The sequence below is a fragment of the Equus asinus genome, chromosome 12 (genome assembly GCF_041296235.1).
Source record: "Equus asinus isolate D_3611 breed Donkey chromosome 12, EquAss-T2T_v2, whole genome shotgun sequence".
Lineage (NCBI taxonomy): Eukaryota > Metazoa > Chordata > Mammalia > Perissodactyla > Equidae > Equus > Equus asinus.
In genome coordinates this window covers 47,024,512-47,042,008 of record NC_091801.1, presented here as the reverse complement: position 1 = coordinate 47,042,008, position 17,497 = coordinate 47,024,512, and the positions used below count along the sequence as shown (strand labels likewise).

Below are 17,497 nucleotides of genomic sequence, written 5' to 3'. Positions count from 1 at the left end.
AAATCCCTTACATGATATGTTTTGAAAATATTTTCTCCTAGTCTGTGGCTTGTCTTTTCAATCATTTAAGAGTGTCTTTTGCAGAGTAGAAGTTTTTAGTTTAATATCACCTCTGAGATTTTTTTTCATAGATCTCGCTTTTAGTGTTTTATCTATAAACTCACCACTAAACTCTGGGTCACATAGGTTTTCTCCTGTGTTTTCTTCCAGAGGTTTTCTGGTTTTGCATGTTATATTATGGTCTGTGAGCTATTTTGAGTTAATTTTTGTGAAAGCCATGAGGTCTGTGTCCAGGTCCTTTGTTTTGCGTGTGGATGTCCAGTTGTTCCAGCATCCTTTGTTTAAAAGGTTACCCTTTCTCCATTGAGTTGCCTTTGTGCCTTTTCAAAGATCAGTTGTCTATATTTGTATGGGTTTGTTTCTGGGCTCTCTATTCTGTTCCATTGATATATCACTGATATATGTGTCTATTCTTTTGCCAATACTACACTGTCTTGATTACTTTAGTTTTATAGAAGTCTTAAAATTGGATACTGTGAGTCTTCCAACTTTATTCTTATTCGGTATTATGTTGGCTGTTCTAAGTCTTTTGCCTTTCCATAATGTTTAGAATAATTTTCTCAACATTTGCAAATTAACTTGCTGGAAAGGTTATTAGGATTGACTTGAATCTAACCTTTAAGTTAGGAAGAAATGACATCTTAAAAATATTGTGTTTTCTAATCCATGAACATGGAATGTCTCTCTATTTAGATTTATTTTTCATCAGTGCACACAGATTCTATATATATTTTGTTAGACCTAAGTGTTTCTTTTCTTTTTTTTGGTGCTATTTAAAATGGTTTTTTTAAAATTTCAAATTCCAATTGTTTATTGCTAGTATATAGAAAGTAAATTATTTCTATATTGCCATTGTATCCTGTGACCTTGCTATACACATTTATTAGTTCCAGGAGTGTTTTGTAGATGCTTTGAAATTTTCTATACAGGCAATCATGTCATCTGTGACTAAAGATAGTTTTATTTCTTCCTTTCCAACATCTATAACTTTTATTTTTTTCTCGTCTTGCTGCACTAACTAGACTTCCATTTTCTTTTAACTTTAATATCTCTGTATCCTCACTAGGTTTCTCTTTCTCCCTATTCAGAGCATATTATCTTTTTTCCATTTATAAAAATTTGTATAAAAGAAAAATAAGACATGGTATTTGCCTGTTCTGATTGCAATCTAGTGGGTGAAGCAGCAAGTAAAGTGATGACTGATCATAGTGCAGTCTGGCAAGTACTGTGATAGACATATGCAGAAAGACAGGAATTGTTGTTTCATGGCCCCTGGATTTTCTAACTTTCTACCCTTCTTAAAAGGCCTCTTCTCTGCTTGCCTTTTCAGTCAGTCACGTTATCCTTTTCTTTTAGGGCCTTTCTCCTCAGCCTAAAAATGTAGTTATGTTTTGACAGTTAAAAGAAAAATAAGGATAAAAATTAACAAAAAGTTATTCACAACAAACTTCTTGATAGAATAGTTAGAGCCTTTGTTTCTTTACTTCTCCACATTCTCTCTGCACCTCCTGCTACTGTGGCTGAAATATTCTCTAGCAGTACTCTCTCCAAGCTGACTTTCTGGCTAAGGTGAGATCACTTTAGCAGTTGTTTAATTTGAGGTGTCCGTGGGTCATCCAAGTCGTTTCGTGTAGCAGGCATTCGGATAAGTAGGTTTGAACCCCAATGGAGAACTCAGGCAATTAGGGAATGAATAGGCTTTCTGCAGCTGGTAGTTAAACCATAAGCAAAGATGGGGTTGCTCACAAAGTGTTTAAAGAAAATCATAGGTTGTTGCTTCTGCCTAGACTACTGCTTTCTTCACCCTCATTTGCCTGATTAACTCCTTATCCTTCAGGAGTCATCTTAGCCATTGATTCCTCTGGAAAGGGGGAATCTTTCATGATGCTCTTCTAAGCTTCAGCTAAGCAAGTGCTCCTGTGTGCTTCCATAGTATCCTGTGTTTACCTGTATGAGAATATTTATTTCACTGTATTTGTCTACTTTCTAACTCTCTCCTCTAAACTACATTTCTCAAGGACAAAGACAATATCTTAGCACACTGCCTGGCACAGATTATTTATTATATAAATATTTATTGAATCAACAAATATATCTATGTAACTGCTTTATATTGTAGGTTTTACCTAACTTTAACTTTTTATTACTTACTATTTAGCATAGTACCACAAGATTATCGTCAAAATAGAATGTATTTGCATTTAAAAATTAATACATGAAGTACATGGTACATACATGGAACGAGAAGTATTTCTTCAGCAGTGCTCAAGTCAAACATGATAAATATTTAGTTGGGAGGGGAGGATTGTTTGTTTTTTGTTGCCTTGACACTCCTCTGCCCCAGAATTTCATTTGTATCAGGAGTTTCAGTAATGTAATCGGCATGTTAAAATTAATATTGTTATTTTACTGTGCTTCAAGAAGTCTTCTTCTGAATTGTATATTTTGGAAGGTGATTTCTTAAAATCATTTCATCATATTATCATTTCTAAGTTTCTACATTGATATTTCTTCTAAGTATTTATATTTGCTATTAAACACTATCATAATGGAACAGATAAGGAGTAAAGAAAGGATGAGGAAAAGAAAAAATTATTTTCAAAGACAAATTAGCCCTTAGTTATATTTGTTTTATGAACGTAAGATATACAATCATAAACCTTTTTATAGAAATACTATTTAGAATGGAATGATAAAGTAATGGGATGATAAAGTAATATGAATGTTTGATATTATCTGCTGTAGTTTCTATCAATTTTGTCGAATCAACAACTGTTCATTGAGCTCCTACTATTATATGCAAGTCATTGGGGAAATTACTGAATGTAGATGAGCTGAACCTTAAGAAACAAATATTGCTTATTTAAAATTATAACTTATGACATAGCAGTCGTTATGGTATTTTAAAATATATCTTTTAAAAAAAATCAATGACCACTGGTCTATTTCTGAAAGGTATTGATAGTATGTTAGTAAATGTAATAACCTATTCTGTGAACCTGTTGTATCTGTGTAATCTCCAATTAATGAAATTTGTTCTAGTCTGTTGTCTTTGGTGCCCTCTTGTGGATTTTTTATAAACTTCTTGTAACAGCAACAATTTTTAAAGGTGTTATTTTTATTTTGAAATATTTGATTTTATAATCTTTATATTTCGTTAATCCTTTGACATGCTTTTGGCTGTGAGAGAAAAAAGAAAAGTCATAGTTAAGGTTGCTTTTACTTTTTAATTTACTGTACAATGTATCAGTATTGTGCACAGGGGATGTAAGATAATCTTTTGTTTGGAAACTTTTAATATAATGCCAAGAACTTGTGCAGTCTTGCATCATGGAGCCTCTGAAGTCCTGCCCACACGCCTTCTCACCATTCAGCTTGTTGTACTGATGAACAAGTCTTTTATGACTTTTGGAGTTCCTGAAAGCTTTGATGTAACTTTAAAACATGCCTGTGAACATACAAAAGTTAGCATGCATGAAGGCAGAAATTTCTGTTTGTTAGAGACAGGTATATCAAAGACAGCAGCTGTATAAGCTCTTATGTTGCTTTTTCAGCGAGAAAGAAGGACCACCTACTTACAGCAATAGGAAGAGAGTTCATTCTTTGTACAGATTTTCAGATACTGTAAATATTAGTGACTTTTAATTGGTGAATACCAGTTTATCACTTTTTTCAGCCTGTCAGACATTGACATGGTGGTGCCTAAGGGCAGCTATTTGAAGAATATTTTTGATGTTTTCTCAGTAGTCCTTGGCTCAGTTGGGTTGAATGTGGTACTAATGAGACCAGGGTTAACCAGTTGACCCTGCTGTGGGCCATTTCACTTGTAACACAGAAACAATAGACACTACAGGGTATACTGATAACAGGGACAATGGGGTAAGCTCTATCCTTTACCATATTTGGAAGGAGAATTTGAAGATAATGCTTTGTTAGGCCACATCAGTAGTTTCACTTTGCTATAGAAGACAGTGTTTTAAATTTAGTGATATATAGAGCTCTTCCATAATGTGAAACAGAACAAGCAAACGTGCAATAGTTCCCTTGATTTTTGCCCTTTCTAACTCAAGTAGCAATTAAAATTTATTTATTGACACAGGTTAGCATGTTAGCATAGTCACCAACCCCTGATTTAGTTATGCACCAGGAGAGAAGTAAAAGATTCCAGCCACAGTTTTCCCTGATTTTATGCTCATTTCCTTGAAGTTGTACTGCACATGCCTTGTTGATTTATTATTTGACTCTTTCACCACAAATTAATAATTAGGTTTCACTGCCTTCATCATGTGCTGAAGTGGCAAATTCCATTGTCATTTTTTGGTTACAAAAAACCAACGTTATTTTGTTTTCTGTCTTCATCTAGCCAAATTAGAATCTTTTCCAGTTTTCTTTTGCAAGTCAGTTAGGTCTCTGTAGGTTCAGAATATTGGAGTTATTTTTGATCCAATTTATTTGACTTTCCAGAAGTTTTCTAAAATATGTTGATTCTTCTTTCAGGATTTCTTTCAGATTCAAATTGTCATTTCTCTTTCTGTAGGACCGTTGTCGTACAGGCTTTAATTACCTCAAATCTGGGTTTCGGTAATAACGTTCCGATTCCAGTCTCTCTCCCTCCAGTCTTCTCCTTTTCCAGTTCATCCTTTAGTTTCTGAAGATCCTATCACTCCTCTGCCTGGCAACTTGTGCTGGCTTCTAGTGTTCAAAGCACTCTATAAACTGTAGGTCATCTGGTAATGCAGTCAGACTCATGCAATACTTTCCATTCTAGCCAGAATATTTCTACCTTTGTGCTTGTTTTTTCAAATCTAGAATGCCACTATCTACTCTTTTTTTTTTTTAGTCATTTGAGCTAACATCTCTTGCCATCTTCCTTTTTTCTTCTTCTTCTTCTTCTTCTTCTCCCCACAGCCCCCCAGTACATAGTTGTGTATTCTAGTTGTGAGTGCCTCTGGTTGTGCTATGCGGGATGCCACCTCAGCATGGCTTGATGAGCGGTGTCATGTCCACACCCAGGATCCAAACTAGTGCAACCCTGGGCTGCCGAAGCGGAACACGCAAACAACCACTTGGCCACAGGGCCAGCCCCTATCTACTCTTTCTTAATTTTTATCCTAGGAACTTTTATCTTAGAAGATCCAGCTTTCTAAGGGGACTGACTTAATTCTGCGGAGCAAGGGAGTCTTAATTCTGTTGTTTGTTATTTCTACCCATTCTCCATAGCTTGTTTTTTATTGTTTACCTTTTAGATTGTGAACTCAAGGTTAGCTGGATTTTATCTCTGAGAAGGATGTGAATTCTGGGTTGAAAGTTAAGTATGAGTCCCTCTAGGGGGGATTTTTATTTGTTTCCATCAGGTACCCAGAGTGCTTCCATACTGGGACTGCATTAGGTTAATTTCTCAGCGTGGAGTTCCCCATACGATGTGAGTAATGTGGGAAAGCCCAAACCCATGTCTGTACATTCTAAAGGGAAGCACCCCTACTACCTACTACCCATCTTTACCTATTGCCCAGGTGAGACAGACAAGTTTGCATGCCATCTCCTTTGCCTATAGCACAAGTTCTCTTGTCTCCTCTTTCACTGAGGATGTAGACCTTCAAGATTCCCATCTTTATGCAGGGGTTTGAGTTCTACTTTGGAAAAAACCCAAAGATTTGTCTCTTGTCCCCGTTTATACACTGGAATAAACACTCCAACCCCACCCCACCCCTGACCCCCATCATCACATGCTCCTAAGGCAGCCCTATGGGTCAGAGTTAGCTTACTCTCACTCTGGTTCCCAGCTGTGTTGAGGGCTCTTAGGAGTTTCTTTTGCTATCTTGGAAGCTCAGTTATGCATTTATAGTATGTTTGTTACATTTATTATTTGATGCTTCATGGCCCTCCCTGATTAGTGCCTCTAAGAGATTTTAAAGATATCTAGACCACTATAATATTGCAGCTTTTTGTATGTTGTTTCATTTATCTATCTTGCACATTTTTTTCCTGAAAAATAAATTTTTTTCATGATGTAGCAGAATACATACTCAATAGAATTCTCTAGTTGTAGCCAAGCCATTAAGATTGCTGCTCTATACTGATGATGGACTGTTGTATAATTGTATTAGCAATGAGAAATATTTAATATCACTTCCAGAGAGAAATAATTAGAAAATTTCCAATTAGAAAGATCTTACTTAACTAAGGAATAGTCTATCTCATTAATGTTACAAATGACAAATGCTTTCTAAAATGTTTATGTAGATATCCTTAAAATCAGTCAAGTAATAGCTGAATATTTATAAAATCCTTTAAGATAGTAGATATTGCAAATGTAAAGATTTATCTAATGTAGAGTCTCTGATTTTTTCCTCAGACTATTATAGCATAAATCTGTCTTAACAATGGAGTAGGATTTCCTAATAATGTTTTCAAATATTTGTATTCCGTGTGGATTTTATGATTCATAACCTGGATTATCATCAGTACTCTGTTTTGCATTCCTGGCACATGATGACCACTGATTGAAAATGCTATTGTATTCCTTACTGGAATTGGCTGCTTTCTACAGTGGGGAAGCATCTGTTCTGCAGACCTTTTTCTATAAAGTATCAACATGTTTTTCTTCTGCTTTTCTTTTGTGAGGAATAACAGAATATATATAAATGAAGTATAACTTTGGAAAAAATTATAAATGTTTTATCTTAAAAATGTAAAGAGTATCAAATGAAATTTTAACTATCTAAAATATCAAGTATAATTTGAGTTAATGATTTTTAAAAAGTAAAAAGTGTTGCTGAAAAGTTTTCAACACCATCACCAAATTATTAGTGCTTGAGTTTTCTAGTTTCACATAAACTAGTTCTTATTCCATCTGTACTTTATTAATTACTGTTTGAGTGCCACCTTCTCATTAGTGAATTGAGTGCTCACTATTTTTTTCGCTGCTATTTTTTTTGCTGTCAATTTTTAAATTAGATTAGCATCCTTTAGCAAAACGACCATGTAAGTAAAAATAATATGCAATAAAAGTGATCTCTTCCAAGCTTGATTCAGTGTTTTTATAATTTTATAGATTATCTGAGCCAATTGTGTGAATCCAGAGGTGCAAGCTTCATTATCCCTTTGCAGATGAAACTCTAGTATAGAATATAGGAAGATTAAAAGTATTATTTCACACCAACCAGATGTTATGTTTCTTGTTAAGTTTAATGGTCACAGCACTAAATCTTACAAGGATAAGAGACAAATGACTCACACGTATAAAAATAGATTTAGTGTTTTGGGAATGAACTGGTTGCAACCATGATAAAATAAGATATTAAACTAGCAGATTTCAAAAAGGAACTGATAGAAAATCGACTTTTCCCCTCCCTCCTTCTTGGAGTCTGCTGGAAGGAGTAAATCTCAACATTTTTTTTATTAGCTTTTACCAAGTGCAAATCAGTTTATGTGTATGTCAGTTTCTTCATCTCTTAACTTAGCAATATAAAACATGCTTTAGCTAATGTGCAATATAAATTAACTTAGTCTTGAGAAATGCTATAGGTAATTTTAAAAACTTGAACAATTGGAAGTTAGATCTTGGGCTCTAGAATCAGAACGACCTGGTTAAAATCCTTGCTCCTCCACTTTCTTGTTGTATGACTTGGGACAAATTGTTAAATCCATTTGAACTTCAGATTCATCATTTGCACAATGGGGATGATAAAATCTCACAGAGTATAAGATGATAAAATGAGAGTAGTGTACAAAAAGTCCTTAGCATAGTGCTTCAAACTCATTGATGATAACTTTTGATCATTATTAAATGATTGATCAACTGAATAATGCCAGTTAATAGCATTATTTTCCCTCCCAAAGTTTCTTCAATAGCCATTCTATATTTTAGAATGCTATGTTGGTTTAAATAAAGTTCTATACTAGAATCTTATATCATTGTCCTTAGTTCTGTCCTTTGGCCCTACCTCATAATGAGGGCTTTAATGTTCATTTAATAGATTGTATAATGAGAACAAGGCTTTGTACTGGATACCAAGAATATAACTGTTAAGAAGATCTGGTTACTGTCCTTATAGATATTGGAGACTAATGGGAGATTTGGACAAGTCAAGTGTACAGATAATGACAGTATTGGGTAATAAGGGTATGACTGGATAATCACGAGGTGCTACAGCAATACAAAAATATGGCATCTAATTCAGTCTTGGGATGTCTGAGCTGAGAAGCGTTGTAAGAAAGAAGTTGTAACATAATACAGCCATCTAAATTTATGTGTGTATATGTTACATATATAGTCTTTATAGGCAGAGTTAGAGGCTTTACTCTTGGTACACCCATTGTACTTTGCCAACACTCTTCTTATAGCACGTAACAAATTGCCTTGTAATTTATTGTTCACATGTCAGTCAGTTTCTCTGAGACTTCAAACTCCTTAAAAAAAATGAAATAAAACTGTTTCTTATTCATCTTTGTATCTCCACTGCCGGGTCCACTCCTTGACATGTTTAAATTTACAATAAATGCTTGTTGAGTCAACTAATAAGTGAAAATGTAAATTGATTCATTCACTAAATAAATTTTTATTTGGTACCTCCTATGTGCCAGATGTTCTAAGCACTGGGGATTAATCAGTGAAAAAGAAGTCTTCTCCCTTCATCAGACTTACATTCTAGTGGTAGAGGAGGCCAGGTACAGGCTATGAAGAATATAGAAGGATAAAAAGATTGATGGAGATTTCAGTTTTAGATTGGTGATCAGAAAGAACCTCACTAAGAAGGTGACATCTAAGTAGAGACCTGAGTTAATTAAAGGATGCAGTTGTCTTGTGGAAGAGTATTTCAGGTTGAGAGATCAGCCAATTTAAAGGCTCAAAGAGGACCATACTTAGAATGTTCAAGAAACAGCAAAGGAGGCCAGCATGGCTGGAACTTGGTGAGTGAGAAGGAATGTGATAGGAGATGGGATTGGCAGATATTACTGGGCCAGATCACATTTGGCCATGATAATAATTTTGGATTTTATTCCAAGTGTCCGAGGGGAGGCCAAATGCAGGGTTTTGAGCAGAAGAGTAACATGATGTGATTTGTCTTTTGAAATGATCACTCTGCCTATTTTGTGGTAGACTAAAGGCAGCAGGAATGGAAACACTGAAAACTATTAGGAGGCTGTTTTAATATACCACGTGAGAGATGATGATGGCTTTGATGAAGATGGACCAAATAATTTATATCAGTCTCTTTTGGAATAGGAGCTGGTGACATAAGCTGGTAAAATACCTCTAACTTATGCATTCAAGTAGATCAAAATTTAAATGTAGTAAGGTACATGTATTTAGTGAAATAATGGACTAAAAAATAAAGGAACTAGTTTCTTAGTCCCAGCTCTACTTTTATGTAGGTGTGTGACGTTGGAGAAATCTTTTACTTTCTAGGGACCTCAGTTTTTTCAGATATAAAATGAAAGGTTGAGTTATTAAAGGTCCATGATTTTATAATTCTGTGAAAAAGTAAATATATGATGAATGCTTACTTTGTATGAATACTGAATGAAACACCTTAGGAGATTCAGAAGTACTGTAAGGCATTCTTATCCATAAGGTGCTCACATTTAGAAAAGATTTTACAAAATGATTACTCACAGTATGAGATCATAAATTTAAATGCAAAAATGTATAATGCAAATTATAAATTCGACAGAAGTTTGGAAAAGAGGATAATTAATAAAGACTGATTAGCCATAAAGGTAATAACTACTGGATCTGGGACTAGGTAGGATTTAGTTAAAATAGAGAGGAAAGAGCATTCTGGGTAGAGAAGAACACATGAGCAATAGGGAAGTCTTAATGAGTAAAGCGTGATATGGGTTTATGACAGAGGGAGACTCAGTTAAGGTCAGCCTGACTATATTGAAGGATATGTGAACAATGGGAAAATAGGATTGGCCAGATAAGATAACATAGAAGACATTAAAATTTAGGCAGAAATGTTTAGCTTTTAATGCAGGCAAGAACTGGGAGCCATTATAGATTCTTCAGTAGAAGGATATCGTGATACATATAATATGCAAGAAGGATTGGTGTGGTATACATGTACTTTGAAGAAGGTGTAAAACTGCTTTGTTCCTAGTAGGATGCAGGCATTTTGCATACCTTTTTAATTTAATCATTATAGCACCAATGAAAAAAGCTAAAATTTAGAGTTTAAATAGATTGTCTAAAGGTCTTATACCTATTAAGTGATTCAAGCCAGGATTTGAACTAACATCTGTGTGATTCTAGAAGGGCAGGGTGGGAGAGACTCTTCAATCAGGAAGCTCTGCCTGCCGTAACCAAGGTGTGAAATGAGGTAATGAGGAATTTACTCAGTAGCAGTGAGAATGGAAAAGAAGAGACGGAGCTGAGAGGGGATTTTTTGAAGAACTTGTTGACTGATTGTATATAGGGAAGGAAAGAGAGAATATGCCTAAGAAGACTGTGAAGTTTTATTCTCGGATTGCTAATAAAGATTACTCTGCTTTGTAGTGGTGGTTCTTGGGAATGGAGGCAGACAGGAGGGGCTAAGGAGATGGATGAGATGATACCTGTTTTGGGAATGTTGAGTTTTAAACATTAATCATTTAAATAGTAAGTAAAGTCAGGAAGATTTCAGGATTTGGGAGTCCTCAACATACTAGACAGTTGAAGCCATAAGAATAAAGAAGTCTTCTGTGAGAGGGAGGCTCATGAAAGAAGAACAAAAGACTTTGAGATGTAAAGCTGAATTTATCGTGTAGGTTTAGGAAGAGGAGGGCTAGCAAACAACTGAGAACAACATGGATGTTCCTGTTCTCCATATTTGCATTTTGTCGCTGTCAGAACTAGGTTTTGCTTGTTCGTTTCTACTTTAAGTGGAATACATATAAGTGAATTTCAGTGCATGATCAAGTTTTTCCAATAGCAGATTGTTTGGTCTCTCAAACAGAATTTGTTAGTTTATTTCCTAGTCTATCTTAATCTTTTTTTTAATAGAATTTTATTTTACTTTTTTTTTTTTTTTGAGGAAGATTAGCCCTGAGCTAACTACTGCCAGTCCTCCTCTTTTTTGCTGAGGAAGGCTGGCCCTGAGCTAACATCCATGCCCATCTTCCTCTACTTTATACGTGGGACGCCTACCACAGCATGGTGGCCAAGCGGTGCCATGTCCGCACCCGGGATCCGAACCTATGAATCACGGGCCACCGAGAAGTGGAACACGCGAACTTAGCGCTGCACCACCGGGCTGGCCCCTATCTTAATCTTTTTAAAAAAACAACTAGCAGCCTTCTATTTCATCAGTGTCTGTTGCTTGAGCTTTAATTACATAAAGCTTTAGATTGTTTTGGTTAACTTTGGCTCCTATGATAACATTTGTGTATGTATCCTCACATTAAAATTAATAGTAATAGTAGTGTTTTTTTCAGTATTAAAAGTATAATATGCTTGTACTATTGTTAAGAATTAAGAAATTCAGCTGTCTGAGAAAAGTCTTCCTTCATTGCAGTACTTTGCTTGCAGGATGAAGATGAGCTGGATTCCCACACCATGGTGAAGACTAGTTCGGAAAGTGTGGGCACGATGCGGGCCACCAGCACAATGAGTGAAGGGGCCCAGACCATGATTGAACATAATAGCACGATGTTAGAATCTGACTTGGGGACCATGGTTATAAACAGTGAGGATGAGGAAGAAGAAGATGGAACTATGAAAAGTATGTGGCTTTTTCCCATTGAACATTAATTTTCTATTTTGAAAGTATATTTCTGTAGAAATCAGAAGAGTTATATGTTACTTTTTATAGCCAGTTGTGGAAAATTTTGTTTCTTGGCTTTACTACTTAACAGTAAAAAGAGTGTGGCACAAATAATTTAAAAAAACACTTTTTTTTTAGTATAGTAGAAAGCAGCATATCTTTAACTTAGGATTATGTTACTTTTTTCTGTTGAAGGATGCTAACCATAGCTTATTTTAATTTGTAAAGTATGTTAGAGATAAAAAGATAGTGTTCCTAATATTTGCTTTTCCATTTAAAAAAAGTAAACCTAAAATTCTGTTCCAATAAATAGAACATCATATTATTTCATGTTGTCTAAATTATCACTTGAGCTGCAGTGACAGAGGAGTTTAAGCTAAGGAAAGAAAGAAGGGCTGAGGTGGGAAAAGAACACTAGAAAGAAGGATCAAGGGACAGGAATACTCATGCCGAAAATTCAGTTCAGTTCAAATTTACTACTGCTTGTCATGTGTGAGGCACAGAGCCAGGGGTGTTGCAGGGCCTAAAATGACAATTAAGACATTCTTTCTGATCTCTGTTGCTTACAGAGTAATGAAGATAGAGATACTTTCACAGACTAGCATTTCTATTTTTGTGTGTGTGTGTATATACATACATGCACACACACATATAGCTCTTCAAGATTGCAGTTAACTGTGAGACACTGTGATTTCACAGTTTTAGGCAAAAGCAGATTAATTACCTCTTAATTCCTACTCATCTTTCTCTTCCCCCTACCCCCCTAGTCATGTGTGGTTAATGTCGCAGTCTAGGCGCTAGGCTGTTTTCCACTACAGAGGATGGCTTCTAAATGGCACAAGTGGTAATACATGACTTCTTGCCTTGTAGAGCCTAGAAAGTTATAAATATTCAAGTGATTTGCTGATACTGTAAAATGGATATGGGTGGGAATTTCCTTTCTGACATTTCTGTTGTCTTTTCGCCTACCCCTTTCTTTTTCGCTACTCCCCTTGTGATGTCTTACCTCATAGCTTCAAGTCATTTGGCTCACTGCTGCTGCTTTCTTCACATTTCCTAGTCTGTGTAGCCCATTATGGTTGTATACTTTGACAGGGAGGGCCATGAAGCACAAAATGCCAACACATTGCTATACAGTTAATCTTGAGTGGAAAGGGGCAGTGGGATATGAATTTTTTTTATCTCCCATGACTGGTGGGTCTCTTGAGCCTTTGTCTTGGAAAGCAGCCTAAGACTTGGGTTCCTAGCTGGGCTTCTGACTAGAGTAGGCCTTCTGCATCCATAACACGGTTATCCAACTGCATCAGATGACCTTGTAGCCTCCACAGCCAGCTAATGTTAGGGTACAAGTCATATGCCCTGTAGATCCAAAAGGCCCTGTGATAAGACAGTTCACAACACATTTTTCCATCAGCATGTAGCATCACTTTTCCACAGCTAATAAAATTCCTTTAGCCAAACTTTATAATTCTTTTTTTTTCTGCTTTTTCTCCCCAAATCTCCCCAGTACATAGTTGTATATTTTAGTTGTGGGTCCTTCTAGTTGTGGCATGTGGGACGCCGCCTCTGAGTGGCCAGGTGAGCGGTGCCGTGTCCGCGCCCAGGATCCCAACCGGCGAAACCCTGGGCCATTGAAGCGGAGCATGCGAACTTAACCACTCGGCCACAGGGCCAGCCTGAAAATCTTTCTTTCTTGTAAAGGCCTCTGAACAAAGGGTTTCCGTAGACACACAGTGGCCATTACAATGCACATTACTTGCACAGGAAATCATTCCTTTTATTTAACTAAAATCCTTGGGCTTCAGTTTGCCTCTTTCCTTTTATTCTGCCCTCATTGGAGATGGAAAACAGCTGGTCACTATTTTCTATGGAAGAACCCTTCAGATTTACTTGGATACTTATTAAATTGTATCCTCAGACTTTTCCTGGCTGAACAATTTCAGTCCCTTTAACCTTTGTGCAGGTATTATTTTCTAAGCTTTTAATCTTTTTTATGAATAGCCTCTGGATCTTATCCATGTTGTCTGTATCCTCCTTTGTTTAAAATACAGTCTGATGAAGTTAAGAAAAAGCTGATGTCAGTAGCTTCTGTATTAACATCCTGGTTTTATATGTATTCACTATACTCTTGGCAACAAATTAAAGGACAGATTTTTAAGATCATTAATCAGGTGGAACCACTCACATCTTAAAATATTTTTAATAGAACAAATTAGGTAATATTCATAAATTCCTTTGATGTTGAAATATATTACACTAAAGTTATGATTAATTGTTATTTGATTCCCTCCACTTGTGTCTTTGTCATAGTCATGCTAAGAAGTTAAAAATTAAAGTTACATTTTGTTAAAGTATTTTCAAACTTTCTTTATGTATTTAAATGTCTGTGAAGACTTCACCTGTTTAGAAGACATGTGCAAATTAAGAAAGTTGATGAATAATTGTGGGTGGGCTGGTGTATTTTCTAAGGGTGTCATAGTCACACAATTTACTTTCCTTGTACGTGTTTGGGGGTATGTCTGAAGGAGAAGGAAAACAATTTTTTTCTTTAAAATTTCACATGCACAAAGAGATTGGTGATTATTGTATTCTTTATTGCTAATGGGTTTTTAGTTCCATAGCAAATAGTTGAAGGAAACGGGGCCAAAATTAAGGAACAAGGTAATTTTGACATTAAATTTGTTATAAAAATAAAAAGGTTTTATAAGTTAGGTCAGAATTCAGCTGCAACTGGAGAAATTGATGTCAATTTTATGTGATTATTCTTTCTGTGTTTTAAAGAAAAGTATTTGTCAGGGCCAGCCCAGTGGTGCAGCAGTTAAGTTCGCATGTTTCACTTCGGTGGTCCGAGGTTCACCGATTTGGATACTGGGTGCGGACCTACACACTGCTTGTCAAGCCATGCTGTGGTAGGTGTCCCACATATAAAGCAGAGGAAGATGGGCACGGATGTTAGCTCAGGGCCAGTCTTCCTGAGGAAAAAAGAGGAGGATGGTGGCAGATGTTAGCTCAAGGCTAATCTTCCTCAACAAAAAAAGAAAAGAAAAAATAAAAATAAAGTATTTGTAATAGCAACCACAATCACATGTGACAGTGGTTACTGTCTTGAGATTTCCTGCTTCACTCTCCTGTTGAATATTTTTTTTATTTCTTTCTTTTTTCCCTTTTTAAAAAAATAAATTGTAAGTCAGAAACACATCCTCTCTGTTCCACTCTGGTGAACATGCATCTCCCTGGAGACTCAAGAGCACAATGTGGGCGTGTGTTTCATATTGTATAATTAAACATTATTGGGCAATTATAGCTGCCCCTTCCTGTTAACTTTTAAAACAAACGTAACCCATTTTTCTCCTTAGGAACTTTTAAAAATTGTTTTTAAAATTTTCTTTGTGTATAACAAAGGTATACTCTAAATGTTAATACTGAGTTTTAAATTAAACAATGGAAAATATTTAGAAGTACAAGCACACACATTTGGATAAAAAAATTGTCAGCATATCTTGATATAAAGTCATCTGGAAAGAAAAATCTAATGGAATAGTCTGCCTTCTTTGATTTAAGTTGATTTTTAGACTTTTGTTAACTCTCTGTGAGAATGTTTATTTCTGACTTTGGAATGGATTATTTTCCAAAATTTTGAGTGTAGAACCTAACAGGTGTTTTACCATAGGTTTTTAGGTCACCCTGTAAAAGACCCTTAAAATTATGATGTATCTGAAATGTAGTGATAAGTAAACCACTATGTAATAGGGGTGTTTAAGTTTCAAATTGGGGTATTCCTATAGTAAAATTGAAGGTTGCTACTCCTACCTTTTCCTGGATGCTCCCCTTAGGAATAAAAATGTATCAGGAACTGAATTTGGCTGTACCAGAAAACCTAAATAACAGTGGTTTAAACAAAATAGGGTTAATTTCTTTTCTCGTTTAACTAGAAATCCAGAAGAAGAGTGTCCTGCATTGGTAGAGTGATTTCACGATGTCATTAAAGATGCTTTCTGTGACACTATCTTTGGGTTGTTACTCTCGTCCTCCCACTTGTAGAATAACTGCTAGATCTCTAGCCATCAAGTTTGCATTCCAGGCAGGAGAAGAGAGCAAGAAGAAACAGAGGGGTGCACCTCTATCAAGAAAATAGAGCTTTCCTAGGAATCGTCATCTTACATGTCACTGGCCAGAATTGTGTTACATGCCCACTCCTCCCCACAGGAGAGACACCTTGTCACCTTGAGGGGAAGGGAAGCCCTAGAGAATTTGGTAGGCAGTTTTGAGTTTGAGCCTAGTTTGAGCCACTGGGACACTAGCAGTGGCTCATAGGACTTGGGATAGAAGCTCCTGATTAGGACAGGAGCAGCTCAGGACTGTTGGGGATGGAAGGATAGATTCCTAGAATGAAGCTTCTCAGTAATTATCTTTTTTTCTTAAGTCAGCCCCAGAGATTGGTCTACCTCTTCCGTTTCTATTGCCATTACTTGCTTCTGATTGGACATTTATTTCTTTGACTCCTTCCAGAAAAGAATACTGTCTGTTTTTTCAGCCTTTTCCTTACTCTATCTCTAAAGGAAGTGCCTGCCCAGCCCATCTTACTTTTTGTTGTGAATGTTTTCATAAAAGATTAAAGTTTTCCCCACTTTATTCTCTGTAGTGGAAAAGCAACTTTTGAGATTTTATTTTCCTCCTTCTCCTTTCCTGTATACGTTGCTGCTCTTAAAATGTAGGCCCTATTAGAGTAGCTGCTCTAAAAGTGTTAGTTTCCAGTGTGAAAAGATCAGTCTTCCATTTACTCAGATACCAAGGTCTGAATTAGGAGTCACTGGTATATCAAAAGACCACTGACTGCTTCATTACAGCACCAGGGTATTCCTAAGGATTCTGGGATGAAGAGTTCCATACCTCCTAGGGGAGAAAACTGTAACTAGCATCTCTGCAGTGAAGCCAGTGCTGATCAGCGGGAAAGGTGATAAAAGCAGTGTGGGCTGGGCCTGGCCTGGGGAGCAGAGGAGTAAGGCTGGGGGCAGGGCAGTGGTCAGGGAGTGCTGTTTTCTTCAGTGGATTAGTAGTGCCATAATATGTCTTTGTTTTGTTTTTTACCAAGGCACCTACCTATACTAAATTTACTTTTTAAAGAATTCTATCTAGAAATTTGCTTCAATGAAACATTTTCTATACATTTGTCAAATGCAGTCGGTAATGGTGATCTTCATGGTTTCTTGCTTTCCCAGGAGTTATTTCCCAAGAAAACCATTTTTACTCTCCTCTCTGATTCCGATTTTACTATATAAGCATTTTACTATATAAGCTTGTTGTACCAAATGTTAAAGTTCTCAGATATCTTTCATGCATGTGACCCATCTTAAGACTGCCTGATTAAAATGAGAGCTTACAACACAAATAAATATGTAATTCTATTATAAAAGTGCTCTTCTCTTAAAAAAAAAAGTAAAGAATATTAAGCAAAGGTTTCTTTAAGGGATTTTCTCCCCCCCAACCCATGATTTTATTTACTCAATTATTTTATAGAAAATGTGTTGAGCTACACTTGTAATATTTTATTATTTATTTTATAAAAAGAGCAGAGGTGGAGAATAATTGAGATTAAATTCCTGGACTTTATTTTGGAATAAAAGGTTGCCCTAGGAACCAAATTTCAATTCTGATGATAGAGAAAGATGTCTTGTAATGATGAGGCCCAG

General features: G+C 36.0%; 1 protein-coding gene across 1 annotated transcript in view; it reads left to right on the top strand.

Moving 5' to 3' along the window:
* Positions 1-17,497, top strand: part of STK3 (serine/threonine kinase 3) — a 266,921-nt gene that overhangs the window by 180,859 nt on the left and 68,565 nt on the right. The window contains exon 9 of the mRNA XM_044743927.2: positions 11,573-11,765. Within this exon, the coding sequence (XP_044599862.2) occupies positions 11,573-11,765 (193 nt within the window). The remainder of the gene's footprint in view (positions 1-11,572; positions 11,766-17,497) is intronic.